The sequence below is a fragment of the Silene latifolia genome, chromosome 10, assembly GCF_048544455.1.
Source record: "Silene latifolia isolate original U9 population chromosome 10, ASM4854445v1, whole genome shotgun sequence".
Taxonomy (NCBI): Eukaryota; Viridiplantae; Streptophyta; class Magnoliopsida; order Caryophyllales; family Caryophyllaceae; genus Silene; species Silene latifolia.
The window spans coordinates 82,201,464-82,219,415 of NC_133535.1; the positions used below are offsets into that span (position 1 = coordinate 82,201,464).

At 42.0% G+C, this 17,952-nt stretch overlaps 1 protein-coding gene and 1 non-coding gene across 2 annotated transcripts; one reads left to right on the top strand and one right to left on the bottom strand.

Moving 5' to 3' along the window:
• Nucleotides 1–3,959: 3,959 nt before the first annotated feature.
• LOC141610394 (small nucleolar RNA R71) lies at nucleotides 3,960–4,066 on the bottom strand. Its single transcript, XR_012528305.1, has one exon. It is a non-coding gene; the product is annotated as a small nucleolar RNA R71 (small nucleolar RNA).
• Nucleotides 4,067–5,333: 1,267 nt separating this feature from the next.
• Nucleotides 5,334–8,251, top strand: LOC141607833 (uncharacterized). Its single transcript, XM_074427181.1, has 4 exons — nucleotides 5,334–5,571; nucleotides 5,876–6,130; nucleotides 6,289–6,949; nucleotides 7,531–8,251. The coding sequence occupies exons 1-4, from the start codon at nucleotides 5,334–5,336 to the stop codon at nucleotides 8,249–8,251; spliced, it is 1,875 nt and encodes a 624-aa protein (XP_074283282.1).
• The last annotated feature ends 9,701 nt before the right edge of the window (nucleotides 8,252–17,952 follow it).

The following is a 17,952-nucleotide window of genomic DNA, read 5'->3' on the forward strand; positions in this document are numbered from 1 at the left end:
GTCATTCTAGAGATATGATGCTAAAGAGGGACGACTCCTTATCTTTAGTACCTATGTCAAACACCGCTTTTTGCCTTGGTTGACCTAGGTATAAAGTGGATTTGAACCAAGAATCCCACAAATGCTTGGTGGCGACTCCGAACATCTCTTGCGTCGTTTCGAGACCCTTGCCGAGACAAAACCGACCGATCTAAAACGATCCGGCCGAAAGCATTTTTACGCCGCCGAGCGTGGCTTTCAAAAGTCCGCTGCTATTGACAGGCTAATCGTATACCTACCAAAAATAACCAATTGGTCTCTAACTAATATAGTTAGGGAAGTCGGGATCGTATCCACAGGGAGGCTATTTGCAAATCTAAATGTCAATTCAAGTCTGTCTGAGTCACAAAATTGGGGGTTTTGAGATGGGTTTCTCTATTAACTAAGGTAGCAAACAAAAGAAAGTTAATTATAAACGGATTCAAATAAGAGAGAAATAGCTAGGACGGTCGGTTCACCGCGGTCTACAACGATCTAAGGTAAGGTCAACGGTCAGCAATAAACGGTCTGAAGGGTACTGAACAGGTCCTCTCGGTCCACTATTCGCCATAGAACTCTAATGTAGCTCTCGCCCTAGTTAGAATATTATATTGTTCATAGCAAGTCTTCGCATTTTCCAATCTCTCGATCCAGGTCAAGGTTTAACAAGATGGTCAATTAATTATGTGCACTTAATTAATCAAACCGCTATCAGATGCCACGATTAACAATTCAGACGGAGTAAACAGCTAGACCTAAAACCCAAACACATTATGTCATAGAACCGCCGATCCCCTAAATCCTAGCATAAAAGAATTAGCTACGCATAATTAAATGGAAAACAACAATTAAAGAAGAAGAGAAATAGAAGAATTGCATGACGGAATTAAATAAATAAACTAGCATAAAGCGGAGCGAATAAGAACAATAATAAAAATAAGGTATGAAGAACAATTGAAATTACCGAAATAGGGAAAAGAAAGATTACAAGTTTAGATCCTGAAAGGCTGAAATTCCCAGAACAAAGTAACGTAAAAGTGGTTTTTGCCAAAGTGAAAGATGCCCTAATAATGTTCTCAGCTTGTGTTTTTGTAGGAATAGCTGATAATTATTAACTAAACAACTAATGGGCCGAATTAACAAGTTAAGCAAACACGGCCTGGTAAGTAAAACAGTCGATTGACCAAAATTCCAGTTGATCGACTAAATAGGACAAGCGCCAGGTCTCCAGTTAGCAAAAAGTCGATCGACCACAGAGACAGTCGATCGACTAAATATACCAGTCGATCGACTATAATAACCAGTCGATCGACTTTTCTTCAGCGCGCATTTCCTGCACCGCGCACTGAATTTCAAACGGTCGCCATTTCTTCGTTACTTGGGCAAATAAAGCGTTTTTGGTGGAGTTGGAAAGCTAAGAGAATAAGCTTTCACCTCCAATTAGAATAAATTGATTATCATTTGTAGAACTCGAGTTATGACTCTTCAAAGTAGGCACTAGTAATGTGAAGCCTTTCTTTTGCTCGCTAAGCTTCTTTACTTCACCAAGTACTCCAAAAGGATGGTTTCCAAGCTCATTTCCATGAAGACCAAGATTTCAAGCTTTCATGATGGGTTCTAACTTATTTGCACATACTCGAGCCTATAACCTTCATAAAACACAACACGACCCAAAGTAGCCAAAACAAGGGAGAATAGTAGCTTATGCTACTCAATAATGTATAGAAATGCGTGCAAAAGAATAGAATAATTGTATGAAATAGGCATGCATCAGCTATGTCCACAGATTGGCTGGCGTCGCAGGTGGCCCTTGTCCACAGATTAGCGACTTCGCTGGGGACAACTAGGACACTTGTGTCATTGTGATCCCTAGATGGTGAGACTCGAACGAGGTCTTGGTTGAAATGCATTAATTGATATTACGGTCATAGTCGGGTTCCTTGTCCGGGCCCACAACCTAATGATATAGTGTTCAATTGCACCAACTTTCCTCCTTATTTTCATACTTTCCGACTCAATTCGAGTTGGTTTTATACGTTTTGCCTTGCATTTTGTACCCCGATTCGCTAGTCTATGATATTATGCCCCTTTTGCAGGTTTTGAGGCGGAAATGGAGGAATCGGAGTAAGAGAGACGGTTTGATGGGATAAGTATGAAGAAAGGAGGAAGATATGCTGAGAGGAGCTCCCAACCGGTAGGCAGGCAGCCGGTCAGCCGGCTGGGACTCACCCCCAACACTTAGCATGGCAATTTGGGAGGAAGGTTATAGAGAACTCCCAGCCGGTCAGGCCGAGCGCAACAAGAAGGAGGAAAGTGAAGGAAGTTCCTGAGAACTCCCAGTCGGTCAAGCCACCGCCAGCGGCCAGCCGGCTGGGAGTGCAAGCTGAAGGATAAAGTCAAAAAAGAAGAAGAAAAGTCAAATGAGCTCCCAGCCGGTGGACCACCGGCAGCCGGTCCACCGGCTAGAGGCACCTGATGATATCACCGGCAGCCGGTCGACCGGCTGGGACCCCTCTTCCGCATTTTACCTTTATTTGTAATTTTCACCCTAATCCGTGTGCAACCTATAAATACCCCCTCCCTTAATCATTTGTACACACAAACTTAGATCTGAAACTTTCCTTTAATTTATGCAATCTTTCTTTAATCAAAGCACTAATCTTTTCTTAATCAATATTAATTATCTAGTAAAATTAGCTTAGTAATAGTTATTATCAATTGTTTACATTTGGTTATTGGGTTTTATTTTGGAGATATTGAAGAATTTCTTCCTTAATTCAATAAAGTAGCAATATTTCTTTATTGTTGGTATAATTCTCTTCTTTATTTAACTTGTTTGCTCAATAGTTTACATTTCCTTTTGATATTTAGTAATTGTTCATCTTTTCAAAATGTTTGTTCCCATGTTTGTTTGTTTTTACTCATTTGTTTACATTTGCTTTGCTACCATGTGTGAGTAGTCTCCCACTAGGTTTTAGGGGGAACCTAAGTGGGGGTTTAAGTTAATCAAATGGGTTGTTAACATGTGTTTTTGGGTGGTTATATTAGTGTTCATAATCATGCATTGAAGGTGTTTGTTGAATTGTGTCTATGAAAGTTCATACTTTTCTACAATATTTGCTTAGCTTCCTTATGAATGAGAGTTTATGTGGTTGCTTGATAGTATGTTTATGATGAGATAGGATGCTAAATGATGATTCTTGTGTCCATCTTAAGATGAGGTTAAGAAATTGACTCGCTTTCTTCACTAATATCTACCCGGAAAACTTTTGACACCCATTGATTGACCAACCTTGCTTAGGGGAACCCAACTACCTTAGTTCTTAAATCAATCGTTTACATATCTAGTTATCTACTTGCTTTAGTTTAAATTTAGTTGTTAGTCTTAAACCAATCCTCATCTTACTTGACTAAACTTAGACCAACCAAACCCACTCATTCTACCAATCATTGAAACCACAACCCAACTACGATCAAACGACACAATTGAGACTCCAATAGAAAACCCATTTCACGACTTTCAAATTCCAACTCCACCTCAATCACCACCCCCTCAAATACCAAACCCACCACCTCTAATGGCTTTACGAGACCACAATCGCCCTATCCACAATGATGCTTGTAACCCAATTAATTTCGGCACCTTGGCTCCCAACAACTTTGAGATGCACCCCGCCCAAGTGGGGTTGATTGAAAAAGACTTGTTTGGAGGACACATTAAAGAATATGCTCATGCTTATCTAAGAAAGTTCAAGATAAAAGTCTCTATGATGAAAAAGAACGGGGTATCCGAAGATACACTAAAGATGATGTTGTTCCTATTCTCCTTGACGGGTAAGGCGGACCGATGGTTGAATGTTCACCCTCCGGACACATTCACAACTTGGGACGCTTTAGCCAAGGCATTCATGGCCAAGTACTATCCATCATCCAAGACCGCCATGCTTCGAAATGAAGTCCACACTTTCCAACAAGAGGATGGAGAATCCTTAGGTGAAGCATGGGATAGATATCAAGACCTTATCGCTAGTTGCCCTCACCATGGGATTCCGGAGTGGTATGTCACCCAAACCTTGTTGCCTAGAACTAAAGAAATGGTGAATGCCTCCGCGGGAGGGGGATTTGATCATTTGGGTGATGAGGAAGGGGCGCCACTAATTAAGAAGATGGTGGACTCGAAGGCCAACTATGGATCAAGGGGAAATATGCTTAGGAGGAATGGCCGATATCCTAAGGAGAACTCTTCTAGTTCAAATGCCGAGACAAATGCTAAGCTTGATCTTCTCACCAAGCAACTCTAGAAATTGCAAAGGAATTAAGTTCATCAAGCTACCTTCTCTCATGGTCCACCCATGGAGGAGGTAGTCCAAGTTTCATCTTGTGAGTTATGTGGGGGTAGTGGTCACACTTTTGACATGTGTGCCAATAACTATAATGTGGGGTATGAGGAGAATGTCTAAGATGTTAATGCCTTCCAAAGCTATAACAACAATACAAGACCACCACGACCACCCTATAACAATCTCAATGTCTATAACCCAAACACCAACTTCTATCATCCGGGATTGAGGAACCACCCCAACTTTAGCTACAAGGGTACCAATGTTCAAAACCCGCAACATCTTCAACCACAAGCCCCAAATACCAATCCACCCGGGTTTTCTCAACCTAGAGGTGGATATCCTAATCAAAGGAACACCAGAAACCAAAACCAAAACTTTGGGAACCAACCTCAAGGGTACCAAGATTTTGGAGGCAATCAAAACACCCAAGGGTTCTATCAAGGGAACCAAATGAACCAAGCTAATCAAGGATTTGGGCAAGGGTATGCTCAAGGGTTTAAAAATCAAGGTCAAGGACCAAACTTCAACAACAATGGCCCTAGAGGGAATTATTAAGGGGGACAAGGTCCCAACACTCGGAATTACTATGGGTTCCCTTTACCCATAGCTAACCAACCTTATCAAGAACCCCAAGGTGACCCCTCCCAAAATGAAATTATGAGGGTGGTGAAGAACATGCAAATGCAACATAGCCAAGACATGACTAATTTCATAAAAGCTACTCAACAAGAAAATGCTAATCAAAGACTTGCCCAACAAAAGGAAATAAGGGAATTGGAGGCCCGATTGGCTTCTCATGCTCTTGCTAACCCTCATAGGCCACCAGGTGGCTTATTAGCTTAAGGGCAAATATCCAAGGATGCCTCAACTAGCCACCAAGCACATGCGGTGGTCTTGAGAAGTGGAATAGAGCTTGAAGACCCCTACAAGCATCTTGAGATAGAAGTTGATGCAGATCCAAAGAGAAAGAGGATGGAAGCGAATGGTGGAAGGAAAAGCCCACCGATGACATCATCGGCTCGAATGAGTAAAGCTAAGAAAGGGAAGAGAACATGTGGAGGACCTTCAAGCGGGAAAACACAAGTGGAAAGGGAAATTGACGATTTGGTTGAAAATTTACCTTATGAAGAAGAAAGAGGTGAAGATGCTACCAAAGAGGTGCTCCTACAACCCACTACTAAGGTAACAAAGAATGCGAATCCCCCCAAAGGTACTTTCCGATTCTCGACTTGTTTCTCATATACCTTGCCCCTTAAGAGCCATAAAGAGTAGGGAAAACTTCAAGTATGCCAAGTTTTGTGACATGGTTGTGAAACTTGAAGTAACCTTACTCTTTACGGAAGTGATCTTGAACATGCCAACTTACTCAAAATTTTTAAAGGATATATTGACTAAGAAAAGAGTCTTGGGTGACCAAGAGATAGTGGCAATGGAAGAGGCATGTAGTGCTCATATCCTTAACAAGATGCCCACTAAACTTGGTGACCCGGGAAGCTTTTCAATTCCTTGTATAGTTGGTGGTGTTCCTATATCAAGAGCTATTTGTGACTTGGGAGCAAGTGTGATTGTTATTCCTTTAAAAGTTGCAAAGAAAATTGGCATTCATAGTCTTGCTCCTACTACCATAACCCTCCAATTGGCGGATAGGTCCGTCAAGCGCCCTTTGGGGGTGCTTGAAGACATACCCATCAAAGTTGAGAAGTATTTAATCCCGGTTGACTTTGTTGTACTTGACATCCCGGAGGATAGCCACACCCCCATTATCCTAGGTAGCCATTCTTGGCTACCGAAGGAGTGCTTATTGATGTGAGGAATGGGCGGCTAACCTTCCAGATTGAAGGCGAGAATGTCGAGTCTAATCTTCCAAATTTGATGAAAGGACCCAAAGTTGAAAGAGTAAGTACTATTGGAATGATTGATTAAGTAGTTGATGCGGTGGCTCGAGAAGAGTCGGAAATGAAAGAGGTCTTCCAAATCTCCCTACATGATGAGGAAATGAAAGAAGACCATGAGGTCGATGATGGACTTTTGAAGAAGGTGGAGGGACTTCTCCCTCCAAAGGTACAACTCAAACCTCTACCTCCCTCACTTAAGTATGGCTTTCTTGGTGAGGGGGAATCTTATCCCGTGATAATCAATGCCAACCTTAGTGAGGCCCAAGAACAAAAACTTTTGACAGTCTTGAAAGCTCACAAAAGCTCACTAGGGTATAACATTGAGGATATCAAGGGACTATGTACAAGCTTGTGCATGCATAGAATCGTTCTAGAGGAGGGAAGTCAACCCAAGGTTGATGGTCTAAGGCGAATAAACCCCAAGATGGCCGAGGTTGTGAAAAACGAAGTTTTAAAATTGCTTGAGGCCGGGATTATTTACCAAATCACCGATAGTAAGTGGGTGAGTCCGTTCCATGTGGTACCCAAGAAAGGAGGGGTAACCATGGTGGAACAAGAGGACGGGACTCACTTGCCTACTAGACCAGTGACCGGGTGGCGAATGTGCATACATTATAGAAAACTGAATGCCGCCACCCTTAAGGAGCATTTCCCCATCCCCTTCATTGACCAAATGCTAGAGTGGCTAGCGGGGTATGCCTATTATTGCTTTCTCGATGGATACTCCGGGTTTTTCCAAATCTCAATCCACCCGGAGGACTAAGAGAAAACAACTTTTACATGCCCCATAGGAGTTTATGCATATCGTAGAATGCCATTCGGGTTGTGCAATGCACTCGGTACCTTTCAAAGGTGAATGATGGCTATCTTTTTAGACTTCTTTGAGAAAAGCATGGAAGTCTTCATGGACGACTTTAGTGTCCATGGAGACTCCTTTGATCATGGGCTAGTTAATTTGACGAATGTGTTGAAGAGATGTGAGGAGCACAACCTTGTCCTAAATTGGGAGAAATGCCATTTCATGGTATAGGAAGGGATTATGCTCGGTCACGTTATCTCTAAAGGGGTATTGAGGTCGATGGTGCTAAGGTTGCGGTAATAGAAAAATTGTCACCTCCTTCCAATCTGAAGGGAGTGAGGAGTTTTCTAGGCCACGCCGGGTTTTATAGGCGTTTCATTAAGGATTTTTCAAAGATAGCAAAGCGATTGATCTCACTACTCCTCAAAGATGTGCCTTTTGTATTTGATTAACCTTATCTTGAGTCTTTCCATAGGTTCAAGGAAGCATTGGTTACGGCTCCAATTATTCGGGCACCGGATTGGAACCTCCCATTCGAGATTTTGTGCGATGCGTCGGATTTTATGGTGGGCGCGGTATTAGGCCAAGTGGTTGACAAGAAACACAATGTCATCTACTACACTAGCAAAACTCTTGACCAAACGCAATGCAATTATTCAACAACCGAAAAGGAGATGTTGGCCATTGTGCATGCCATTGAAAAATTCCGGCAATACTTAGTTGGCTATAAGGTGGTGGTTTACACCGATCACACCGCCTTGAGACAACTCATGGTGAATAAGGATGCCAAGCCAAGGCTCTTGAGGTGGGTTTTATTACTTCAAGAGTTCGACTTGGAAATCAAGGACAAGGCCGGCTCAGAAAATGTTATTGCCGACCACTTATCAAGATTGACCATTGAAGACAACGGAATTCAAGATCAAGGTGGGCCGATTAATGAATGGCTAAGGGAAGATAGTCTTATGGAAGTTAGCACCAAAACTCCATGGTTCGCGGATCTTGCTAACTACTTGGTAAATGGGTTTATTCCGGATGACTTTGAACCAAGAGACAAGAGAAAGTTGAGACATGATGCCAAGCGGTACTTTTGGAATGATCCCCACTTATTCCGTAAGTGTGGGGATGGGATGTTCTGGAGGTGCATATCTAGAGAGGAGGGCATGGAAATTGTTGATAGAGTACACAATTCGGCCTAAGGAGGACACTTGCCCACTTCAAGAACCATTGCCAAGATCCTCCAAGGCGGATTTTATTGGCCCTCCATGTTCAAGGACATTCACTACTTGGTTAAATCGTGTGATGAGTGTCAACGCACCGGGAATATCAGAAAGAGGAATGAGATGCCCCTCACAAACATATTGGAGATTGAGCTCTTTGATGGTTGGGGTATAAACTTTATGGGACCATTTCCCAACTCTTGTGGAAATGAGTACATATTGGTGGCGGTGGACTACGTGTCCAAATGGATTGAAGCGGTAGCCTCTCCTACCAATGATAGTAAGGTCGTCATAAAACTCTTCAAGGGAACAATTTTTCCAAGGTTCGGGACCCCGAGAGTGGTTATAAGTGATGGTGGATCCCACTTCCGCAAGAGCACCTTCAAGGCATTGTTAGAGTCACATGGAGTACGACATAAAACCGCCCTTGCCTACCACCCTTAAACTAGTGGGGAAGTGGAGGTTTCTAACCGCCAAATCAAAGCTATCTTGGAAAAGGTGACTAGCAAGAGCCTGAAGGATTGGTCCCAAAAGCTCCCGGATGTATTATGGGCATTGAGAACGACTTACAAAACACCTCTTGGCACCACACCCTACAAGCTTGTGTACGGTAAGGCATGTCATTTGCCTGTTGAGCTTGAGCACAAGGCTTGGTGGGCCCTCAAAGAAATGAATTTTGACTTTGATGCCGCCGGAGAAGCGCGATTTCTCCAAATGAATGAGCTATAAGAATTGAGGTTGGAGGCTTATGAGAGCTCCAACATTTACAAGGACCAAACGAAGAAATGGCATGATGCCAAAATCATGAAGAAAGATATAAGTGTGGGAGACCTTGTTCTCATTTTCAATTCCAAAGTGAAGGTGTTCCCGGGCAAGCTTAGATCGAGGTGGTTGGGATCCTTCAACGTGATGAACATATTTCCTTACGGTGCCTTTGAACTTTGGAGTGAGGAAGGTGAAACCTTCAAAGTCAACGGGCAACAAGTGAAGCGTTACTACGATGGAGATGACAAGGGTCCGATTGAAGTGCTCTACCTCGGGGAACCGTTTCCCAAGGAAGGGTTAAGTTAAAAGTTTTGAGCAATGATTTGGTTTGGTGGAGTTCCACAAGAACCACAATTAGTACATAGCATGCATATAGGCTAGGTTGCACGGACACGCCAACTTTTTAGCGTCCGCGTGTCGGACACCGTGTCCGACACGGACACGCCTTGGACACGCCACAAAACGTCCTGGACACGCCATAAACCGTGTCCGCGGTTTTTATTTAAATCGAAAACGTGTCAGACACGGCCCAACCGCGTTGGACACAGTCTGTTTTCAGTCGGACACGCCAATTAGGCATTTTCGAGAACAAAAACAAACCCCTGACTTTTCATTTTTTTCGATTTGTCGACATTATTAACTGATTAAACAAAACCAAAACCCCTCAATCCTTATCTCCACCATCTACCGTCGATACCTCGCCTCGCCGCCGGTCGCCGGTCTCTCCTCACCGCTGTCTACGTCCAGATCTGGTGCCTTCCTAAGTTGCTTTCTTAGTTTCCCTAATTTCTCAATCTAGGGTTTCTTTCTAATTTTTCTTCTCGGTATAACGAGTATGCACAAAATGGTAGGATCTCGTTTAAGTTTTTAGAGTTATGGGGAGAGGTCAGAGGATGAAGATGAACGGCTGATATGGTGTGGGTTTGTATTGGGATAAAGTAATTGGTAGGATTGAAGAAGATGGGAGTAGGGAAAGAGGTGGGGATGAATTCAAAATATTTGTGATAATGATTTAGGATTTTTTTGGCATCCTCAAAAATTTGTCAAACTTTATAATTATAAATCTATAATAATACTATACGATTATTGTTGATGTTAAAATATTGGATTTGTGAATTATAACTTCTAAGGGATAATGACATTTAAAGTTACCTTATGGGCTTTCACAAATTTTCATTTGTGACGGGTAATATCCGTCACAAGCTTGTGACGAGCCAAATAAAACCCACTTGGGGAGATAAAGACAAGTCATTTGTGATTTCCTACGCACTTACTTTTATCTTATCTACCCAAGTGGGTGATACTTGACCCGTCGCAAGCTTGTGAAGGATATACCTGTCATAAGGGAGACCTATTGATGGGCTTTTATGACTTTGTTGCCTTTTTAAGTGAGCAAAGTTTATGTTGGTTATAAAGGGCTCTAAATTCTCTTTATTTTAATATGTATATTGGATTTTTTTTTGCCGTGTCCCGTGTCCTTGAAAAATCGGAGTGCCGTGTCCCGTGTCCCGTGTCCGTGTCGTGTCCGTGTCCGTTTTCGTGCAACCTAGCATATAGGTAGACAATGAGAATTTTGGATCATTAGTACTTGGCTATTTGATTGATGACGGGATATCGTTGTGAAGAAAATTGGGATTTGATGAAGAACAAGCGCATAATCTTCAATTGGCAATTTCCCGACTTGATGAGTTGGCTTAGAAAGACGAACACACGCAATTTGAGGCCAATTGAAGAAGTGGATTGAAAGTGGGGGTGTATTGAAGAAAATGTGAGGAAGTGTACTCCCAGCCAAGGTACCGGAAGCCGGTCCATGGACCGGTTGGGAAGTTCCTGTAAGTTTGTTGGAAAAATTGCGATAGTAAGGAAAGGTGTCTCCCAGCCGGCAGGCCGGCAGCCGGTCCACCGGCTGGGAGTGCATCTACTGGAAAGTTGGTGAAAAAGGAGAGAAAGAGGGGTGTGAGCCGGTAGCCGGTCCACCGGCTGGGAACACCCCCATTGAGGAAAAAACGAAGTAAAGGAGGAAATTTAGCTCCCTGCCGGCAGGCCGGCAACCGGCCCACCGGCTGGGACTACCCTTGTGAAGAATTGAGCTTTGAGGTGTATTCCCAGCCGAGGCACCGGCAGCCGGTCCATCGACCGGCCGAGAGTTCTCTGATGTTTTTGAAGAAAAATCGTAATATGCATGTACTCCCAGCCGGGGCACCAGCGGCCGGTCCATCGACCGGCTGGGAGTACTCTGACGGCTTAATAACATCAAAAATCAACCCAATCCTTCACAAAACCCGCGACATCCCCCCTCTCTAACTTACCCTTTCTCCTCCAAAATACCACCCAACACCTCCGATCCACCAACCAACACCAACAAACCACCACAAACTCCCTCCCCTTCACTAACCCTCTCACAAATACACCCATGGCACCAAAAAAGAGAGTCTGAAAGGGGTATTTGACACTACAACAAGCGGAGTTAGTGGTGGCCGCGGCTACTTACATGAGTGCCGATCCGGCATTCCCAGACCTCAAGTTTAGCTCTGTCACTATGAAAAGTAAGTTTATATTATTCAAACAACGTCCCCTCACCCCGACTCGATTTATTGATCGCCAATTAATGAGAGAACTAGGGTTAGACCGTGTTACCCAAGAATTATTCGAGGGAGTGGGTATGAAATTGATGTACGACATTCATGAGAAAGCCTATTCCCGTCTCACATGGGAATTTTTGAGTTCCTTGAGGATTGATAAACACCGCCAAAACCAAAAGGTCACATTCTTGCATTTCCGATTGATGAACAAGGATTATTCCTTAACTTTACCGTCCTTTGCTTCTCATTTTAGGCTAGACTTAAACCCTCCTCACAAAGCTCCCGAAACCTTTGACCATAGTGCTCTATAGAAGGCCATTACCGGCCTTGATGATAACCCCCGATTCAAGAGAGCGGCCAACACTTGTCATAATGCCACAATTAGAATTTGGCATAGGTATATGGGGTGGACTGTTTTCGGCCGTGATGAGAATCACAACTTCCTAACGGAGGAGTTGGAAATTCTCGGCTCTTACCTTTTCTCCAACCCCACCACCTTCAAAATTGATATTGTGCACCACTTGGCCCTCCATCTTCACCGCCTAAGAAATTCTCCGGGCCAATCAACCCAAATTGTGGTGGGTGGACTCATCACCCACCTTGCCAAACGACTCATCCGAAAGCTTAATTTGAATGGGATGCAGTTTATCATGGGGGAAACAATGCTAACCAAAGACTACATCCAATTCACCGTTAATTGGATCAAGAAGAACCCCTGTGACAAACAAAACTATTGGCAAATCCGAGTGAACGGGGTGGATAGAAATTCAATTCCACTCCCCAATCCCGAGAAAATGAGAGTGGTGCCCAATTCACCATATTACCTACTTGAAATTGAGGCGGATGAAGACACCGCCGCTGCCCAAGAACAAAATCCCAATCTTGTCTATGCGCATGAGCGCCCGGTGACTGCACGACCCACTTTGCGGTACACCATGCCTAGTTCCCTTTCTTTCCCGGTCCCTTGCAACATGGAGAAGGGTCCTCAAGTCAACAACCTCAATAACCACTCCCCCTCCACGCCGACTTAATCTCTTTCATGGAGGAGATGAAGTTGGGAATGGCAACCGTCGCTAATGAGCGGCTCGGTCTACAACAACGCATGGACCGTATCTACTTTGACCACTCGGTTAGCCAATTCCCAGTTTACGATGACTACCAACGGCGGGGATACGAGCACCCCTACGGCCTTCACCCCTCCTACTACCTAGCTCCGAATGGTGGCCATCCGAAGGACGGGTCTTATCTCTATGATGACATCAATATGGGGCCCGACTACTATAATGCCCCCATCTTCCCCACCCCGTCTTCCACTCATGGGGAGGGGCACGACACTCGATGGTTTGGGGGCGCTCCTTCCATCTTTGGTGAGGGAGGTTCTAGTGGCTCGGGAGGGAATACGGAGGTGTTCATTGATATGACCACGGAGGCGGGGACTTTCGGCTCGGACATGCCCATGAACGCGGATGACTTCATCCGTGAGTCCGAGTTTGGGATCGGGAATGATGAACATGATGATAATGATGACGGTGATGACACCCAAATTGAGGAGGCCTAGTAATGATGGTCCTCCTCTCTCCCTCTCAATCCAAATGCCGAGTATGATTCCCTAAATCCAAACTTCTCATTCATATTTCCCTTTTGTGTGCATTTAGTTAGTTGTATGATATGTAGGATAATTAATCATTTAGTTGCATTCTTTAGACTCGCATTAGATTTCAATTATGTAAAAATTGTCACATATAGGATTGCATTCATATAGGCTAGCTTGCATCGTATTTCAATTTTTGCATTTAGTTAAATCATGCATTGCATCTCCATTTAAAAATACAAAAAAATTGAAAAATCGAAAACTTCATAAAAACATGCTTTTTAATTTCCGAATCTCCTCCATACACTATGTATATAGATAAGTGTGGGGAGGAGATCCTATAAATTTAAAAAAAATACAAAAACATGTTTTTTATTTTCAAAAAAATAAATCAAAAAACACAAAAATACGTTATGTTATTTCATATTTGCCTCTTAACCACACTTCATCTGTCATTGGATGTTGTAAATAACAAGTGTTGGGAGGAGGCCCAAAAAAAAGCAAGAAAAACAAGTTATTTAATTTCCAAAACATTTCAAAAAAAAAAAAAAATACAAAAACATGTTTTTAATTTCGAAAAAAATAATTTGAAAATACGAAAATATGTCTTTCATTTTTGCTATTTGCTCCCTATATTTCGTTCCAACGAGGACGATGTAAATCTTAAGTGTGGGGAGGAAAATATCTACTTTGTATATATTTGTAAATAAATTTGTAAATTTGATAAAATTTCAAAAACTTCAAAAAAAAAAAAAATAGAAAAACCTTCAAAAATAAAAAAATATTGCATTGTATATATATGTTTGGCTATTAAAGTGGCATAGGTACATTGACTATCCGAGGCAAAAAGGAGACTAGAAGACCGCGTGGTATAACCGTTCTTATCTCTTTCTCCTTTTTCCGTTCTTTCCCTTTTTATATCATTGTATAATATGGAGGAGAATGAGATTTTTGTGCCTTGGATGTTCCTTTGGGGAACTTTGGTTTGTTGGTATTGATGTGCTCCTAGGATTAGCCAACTTGTTGCACGTTTAGTTTCATGTTTGTTTGATTTTCGCATGCATTTGTCAAATGTTTATATGTGTTGTTTTTACATTTAGTCTTGCATGAGTTTGTACATAAATGTTTTGCTTGAAATGTGGTCAAGAGAGGAAAGTGAATACCCCAAGGATGAACACATTCCAATTGTGCCGTCCCCCCTCCCCGTGGCTCGCACCCGTGACTACTTTGTTATTCATGGGAAGAGGAGTTTGTCTAATGAGTCTAGACCACCTTGTGAGACCAAAGACCGTAGGCTAGACTTAGGTCTCGACCTAGCTACTCATATGTGAGGATTAGAGCCTCCTCGGGTCGGTGCATTCATACCCGACCCCCGCTTAGGATTGTGAGTAGGTCTCCTTGCGAGATGTGTTATGTCTAGACGCATAAGTGTATCATTCCGTCCTTAGACCGTGAATTGCTTTCCTTTTATGCACATTTTATGAAACAAACTTGTCTACACATAATTGAACCTCACATTGCCTAAATCAAGCCTTGTTTTGACCTTTACATTGATTCCCTTTTTGATGCACCCCTTTTGAGCCTTAGCTTATTTCATTTGGCATAACCACAATACAAGCTACATTCCATAATGACCTTCCTTAATCAAGAATGAGTCATATTTGTAGTAGTGAGCTAGTAGGTGTATTGGGCCTTTTGTTGTGTTGGAATGTCGGCTTTGGTTGGCAAATTTCAAATAAATAAGAGGTTTTGAAAAAGGAAATGAAAAAAAAAGAGAAAATTAGAAATTTTTTAAAAATGCAAAAAAAAAGAGATGTTGTGATTGTAAATACTTGTTTTAGAAGAAAAGAAAGAGCAAGCAACAACCCTACTCATCATTTAAGGGGTAGAAAAAGCCGTTGCTAGAATAAAGGGCGATTTGATGTTTTTCCAAAGTGAGTCGAGTTTACGCAATTTTTGCTTGATTTTGGGAAACCGAACTCTTGTTAGGGTGTAGACGTTGCTCATTTGTTGAAATAAGAGGAGTATTTTCAAATTTTTCCAATTTGAGTTGGGTTTATGCATTGTTTTGGTAATCAATTCTATGTTACGACATAGACGTGTCTCATGTGTTGCAATAAGAAGTGGGAGGAGTGATGTGTTGACTATTCTTAATTTGAACCTCACACATCCAAATGTTGCTTGCAAAAATCCCGTGTCTCATGTGTTACAACCCTTGTTTTATACTATGTGTTGACACGAGGGGCCACGGGGGCGCTTGGGACAAGCGCTTGCATTTGTGGAGTCGCCACCAATTTTTGTGGGAAATTGCAACCGTTCGAATACCTCGTGGCATGTCAAGACACAAAGTAGTGACATGAACACTAAGAACTCGTTACCCTTAGCATTCTATGTCTAGAATGACTCTCGTGGATGCCAATGAACACGGATGTTCACAAAGATCTGGAGTAAGGGGTGACGGTACGTATTAAGAAGTCCTTTTACTGAACACCTAATCCCGCCCGCCTCGCTAGCAGCCTCTACTAATGATTAGGGAAATCGTTCATATTTAATATGTCGTCGATTATATGCATGCAATGAAACATCCAACGTTTTAATCCTAACATGTGAAAATTAACTAAGTCGGTGAACAAATAATTAGCACTTATTAATGTCGAATTAGATGTTAGAATTGGTTACATGTGAAAAACAAACAAATACGTCATCCATAATTAAATACGGAAAATAAAATAACGATAATTGAAATTACAATAAATTACAATGATTTAGTTGATTTACGTCAAAAATATACTTAAGACGGACGATTTGAGAAAATGAAGGAATATAAAAAAGGTCGGAAATTATGGACAGATTAAGGGTGATATTACGGCTAATAGTCAATTAATTACTTAATTAAAGGATTAAGTTAAAGCAAGAACGGAAATTCAGAGACAGAATTCATCCCGGAACAGGCGCAGCATTGCTGCGTCCCTTGGAAGAGGCGCAGCTATCACTACGTCTGTTCCTGAGGTGAGCTCTGGCTGTGAAGTCAGAACTGCGGGTAGTTAATATTCGTTGGTGGGTTTAATGGTTGATTATCGATATTTGACTCAAGTAGAAGTGATTTAGCATATCAATTACATATGAGACCGTCATAAAAGCGATAAACACGAATTAAAACGGATCAAAACAGTTTAAGGACGAATTAAAACGGGCTAAAACTAACTAGGTTTAATTATAAAGACGGAAACGATGCTTGAAAGGACGTAATAAGCTGATGAAAACATATACAAAGGTCGGATTCCAGAAACTTGATATGAACAAATCGAGTCTCTAAAATCCGGGTTTGATTTAATGACGAAAACCCGCAGATATCGATTATAAGGGATTTAAGTCGGAATAAAATGTGATTATTATTAAGAATGTATTAAAATTTATTATGTATGAAGGAAGGAAAGAAAATAAGAAAGTCAAACAAAAGGAACGAAATCAATAGGAAAACCGAGGAAGAAGAAGAAGAGCAGAAACAGCGGCAACCTCTAGAAGAGGCGCAGCAGATGCTGCAACTCTTCGAAGAGGCGCAGCTGTTACTGCGTTTCTTCTCGACATCTGGTTACTGCTAATCCATAAAAACGGTTTGATAATAGGGTTTTAGAAGTCGGTTTTAAACATACTTTTGACGTAAATCTTACAATAATGAGTATAAAAATAAAATACAATAAAAAGAATGGGTTTATATCCTCAGACTTACATGTTTGACGAAACGAGATTAACTAAGTTAACGTTTAATGATTGTTCGACTCGAATGTATGTAGAAAGTGCCCTCGTTAGAGGATTTAGATTAAATTGATTGATGTGTAGTCGTCAAATTGGTCGGTCATGCAACGTGACTGGATCTTAGAATGATCTGAGCTTACGTGGTCGATTGATCAAGCATGTAGGTGTCGAAAGCTTAGAGCACGGTCTTAGAATGCAAAGGGGAGAAGAGAAGGGCGGACACTCGCGTGAAAAATATGTGGAACGAAGGTCCCTATTTATACTAAAAAATATGGAGAGTTATGGAATGACTCAAACTTTGGAAACAAATCACGGAAAAATCTGAAAAATAGGCAGAAACGAGCTGGGGAAAGGGCGCAGCAGCTGCTGCGATCCTTCGACGAGGCGCAACATCTGCTGCGTCATTTCCCCAGAGGTTTCCTCCCGCGGAAGAAAGAATTCCGCGTTTCTTTTAGGGAATTATGGTGGATCTCTACTTCCTTATTTCGTAAAATAAGATTTATGGGATATATTTTGCCAAAAGATATAAAATTAATTTATGGAATAAATATCTGGAATATTCTAGGACATTCCGACTCGGCATTTTATAACGGTTTCTTAGAAAATGAAGCGGTTTTTGACCCGGACTCCAAATGAACTCTAATTATTGTCAAAACGAACCATATCGGTGCGTAGATGACAACCAAGGGATAGAAACAAGTATTTGAGCTATCACTTGACGATAAACTTACGGACTATCATAAATCGTTCCGCGTACCAAACATGCGGCCCAATCATCACTGGGTGGTTGGCGGAAGGTGTAGAAATGAGGTATCTACAGAGCCCCCATTTTGACTGAGGCTTGGACAAGGCGAAAGTTAAAGTATAGCCATCAGGTCAATCAAATATTACAACCTGACGACTATGGCGACGCGAGGCAGCTCAAGGGGCTGAGCCAAGGACCTGTCATCGGGAACATTTTAGAGTCTGTCGACTATCGAGGAGGG

Bases quoted from the DNA above. Each gene is read 5' to 3' on its own strand.
- LOC141607833 (XM_074427181.1), top strand. From the start codon at position 5,334: ATGGAAGCGAATGGTGGAAGGAAAAGCCCACCGATGACATCATCGGCT. The intron at 5,572-5,875 runs GTACTTTCCGAT...TTCCTTGTATAG, and splicing joins GAATGCGAATCCCCCCAAAG to TTGGTGGTGTTCCTATATCA. The intron at 6,131-6,288 runs GTAGCCATTCTT...TTGATTAAGTAG, and splicing joins CCACACCCCCATTATCCTAG to TTGATGCGGTGGCTCGAGAA.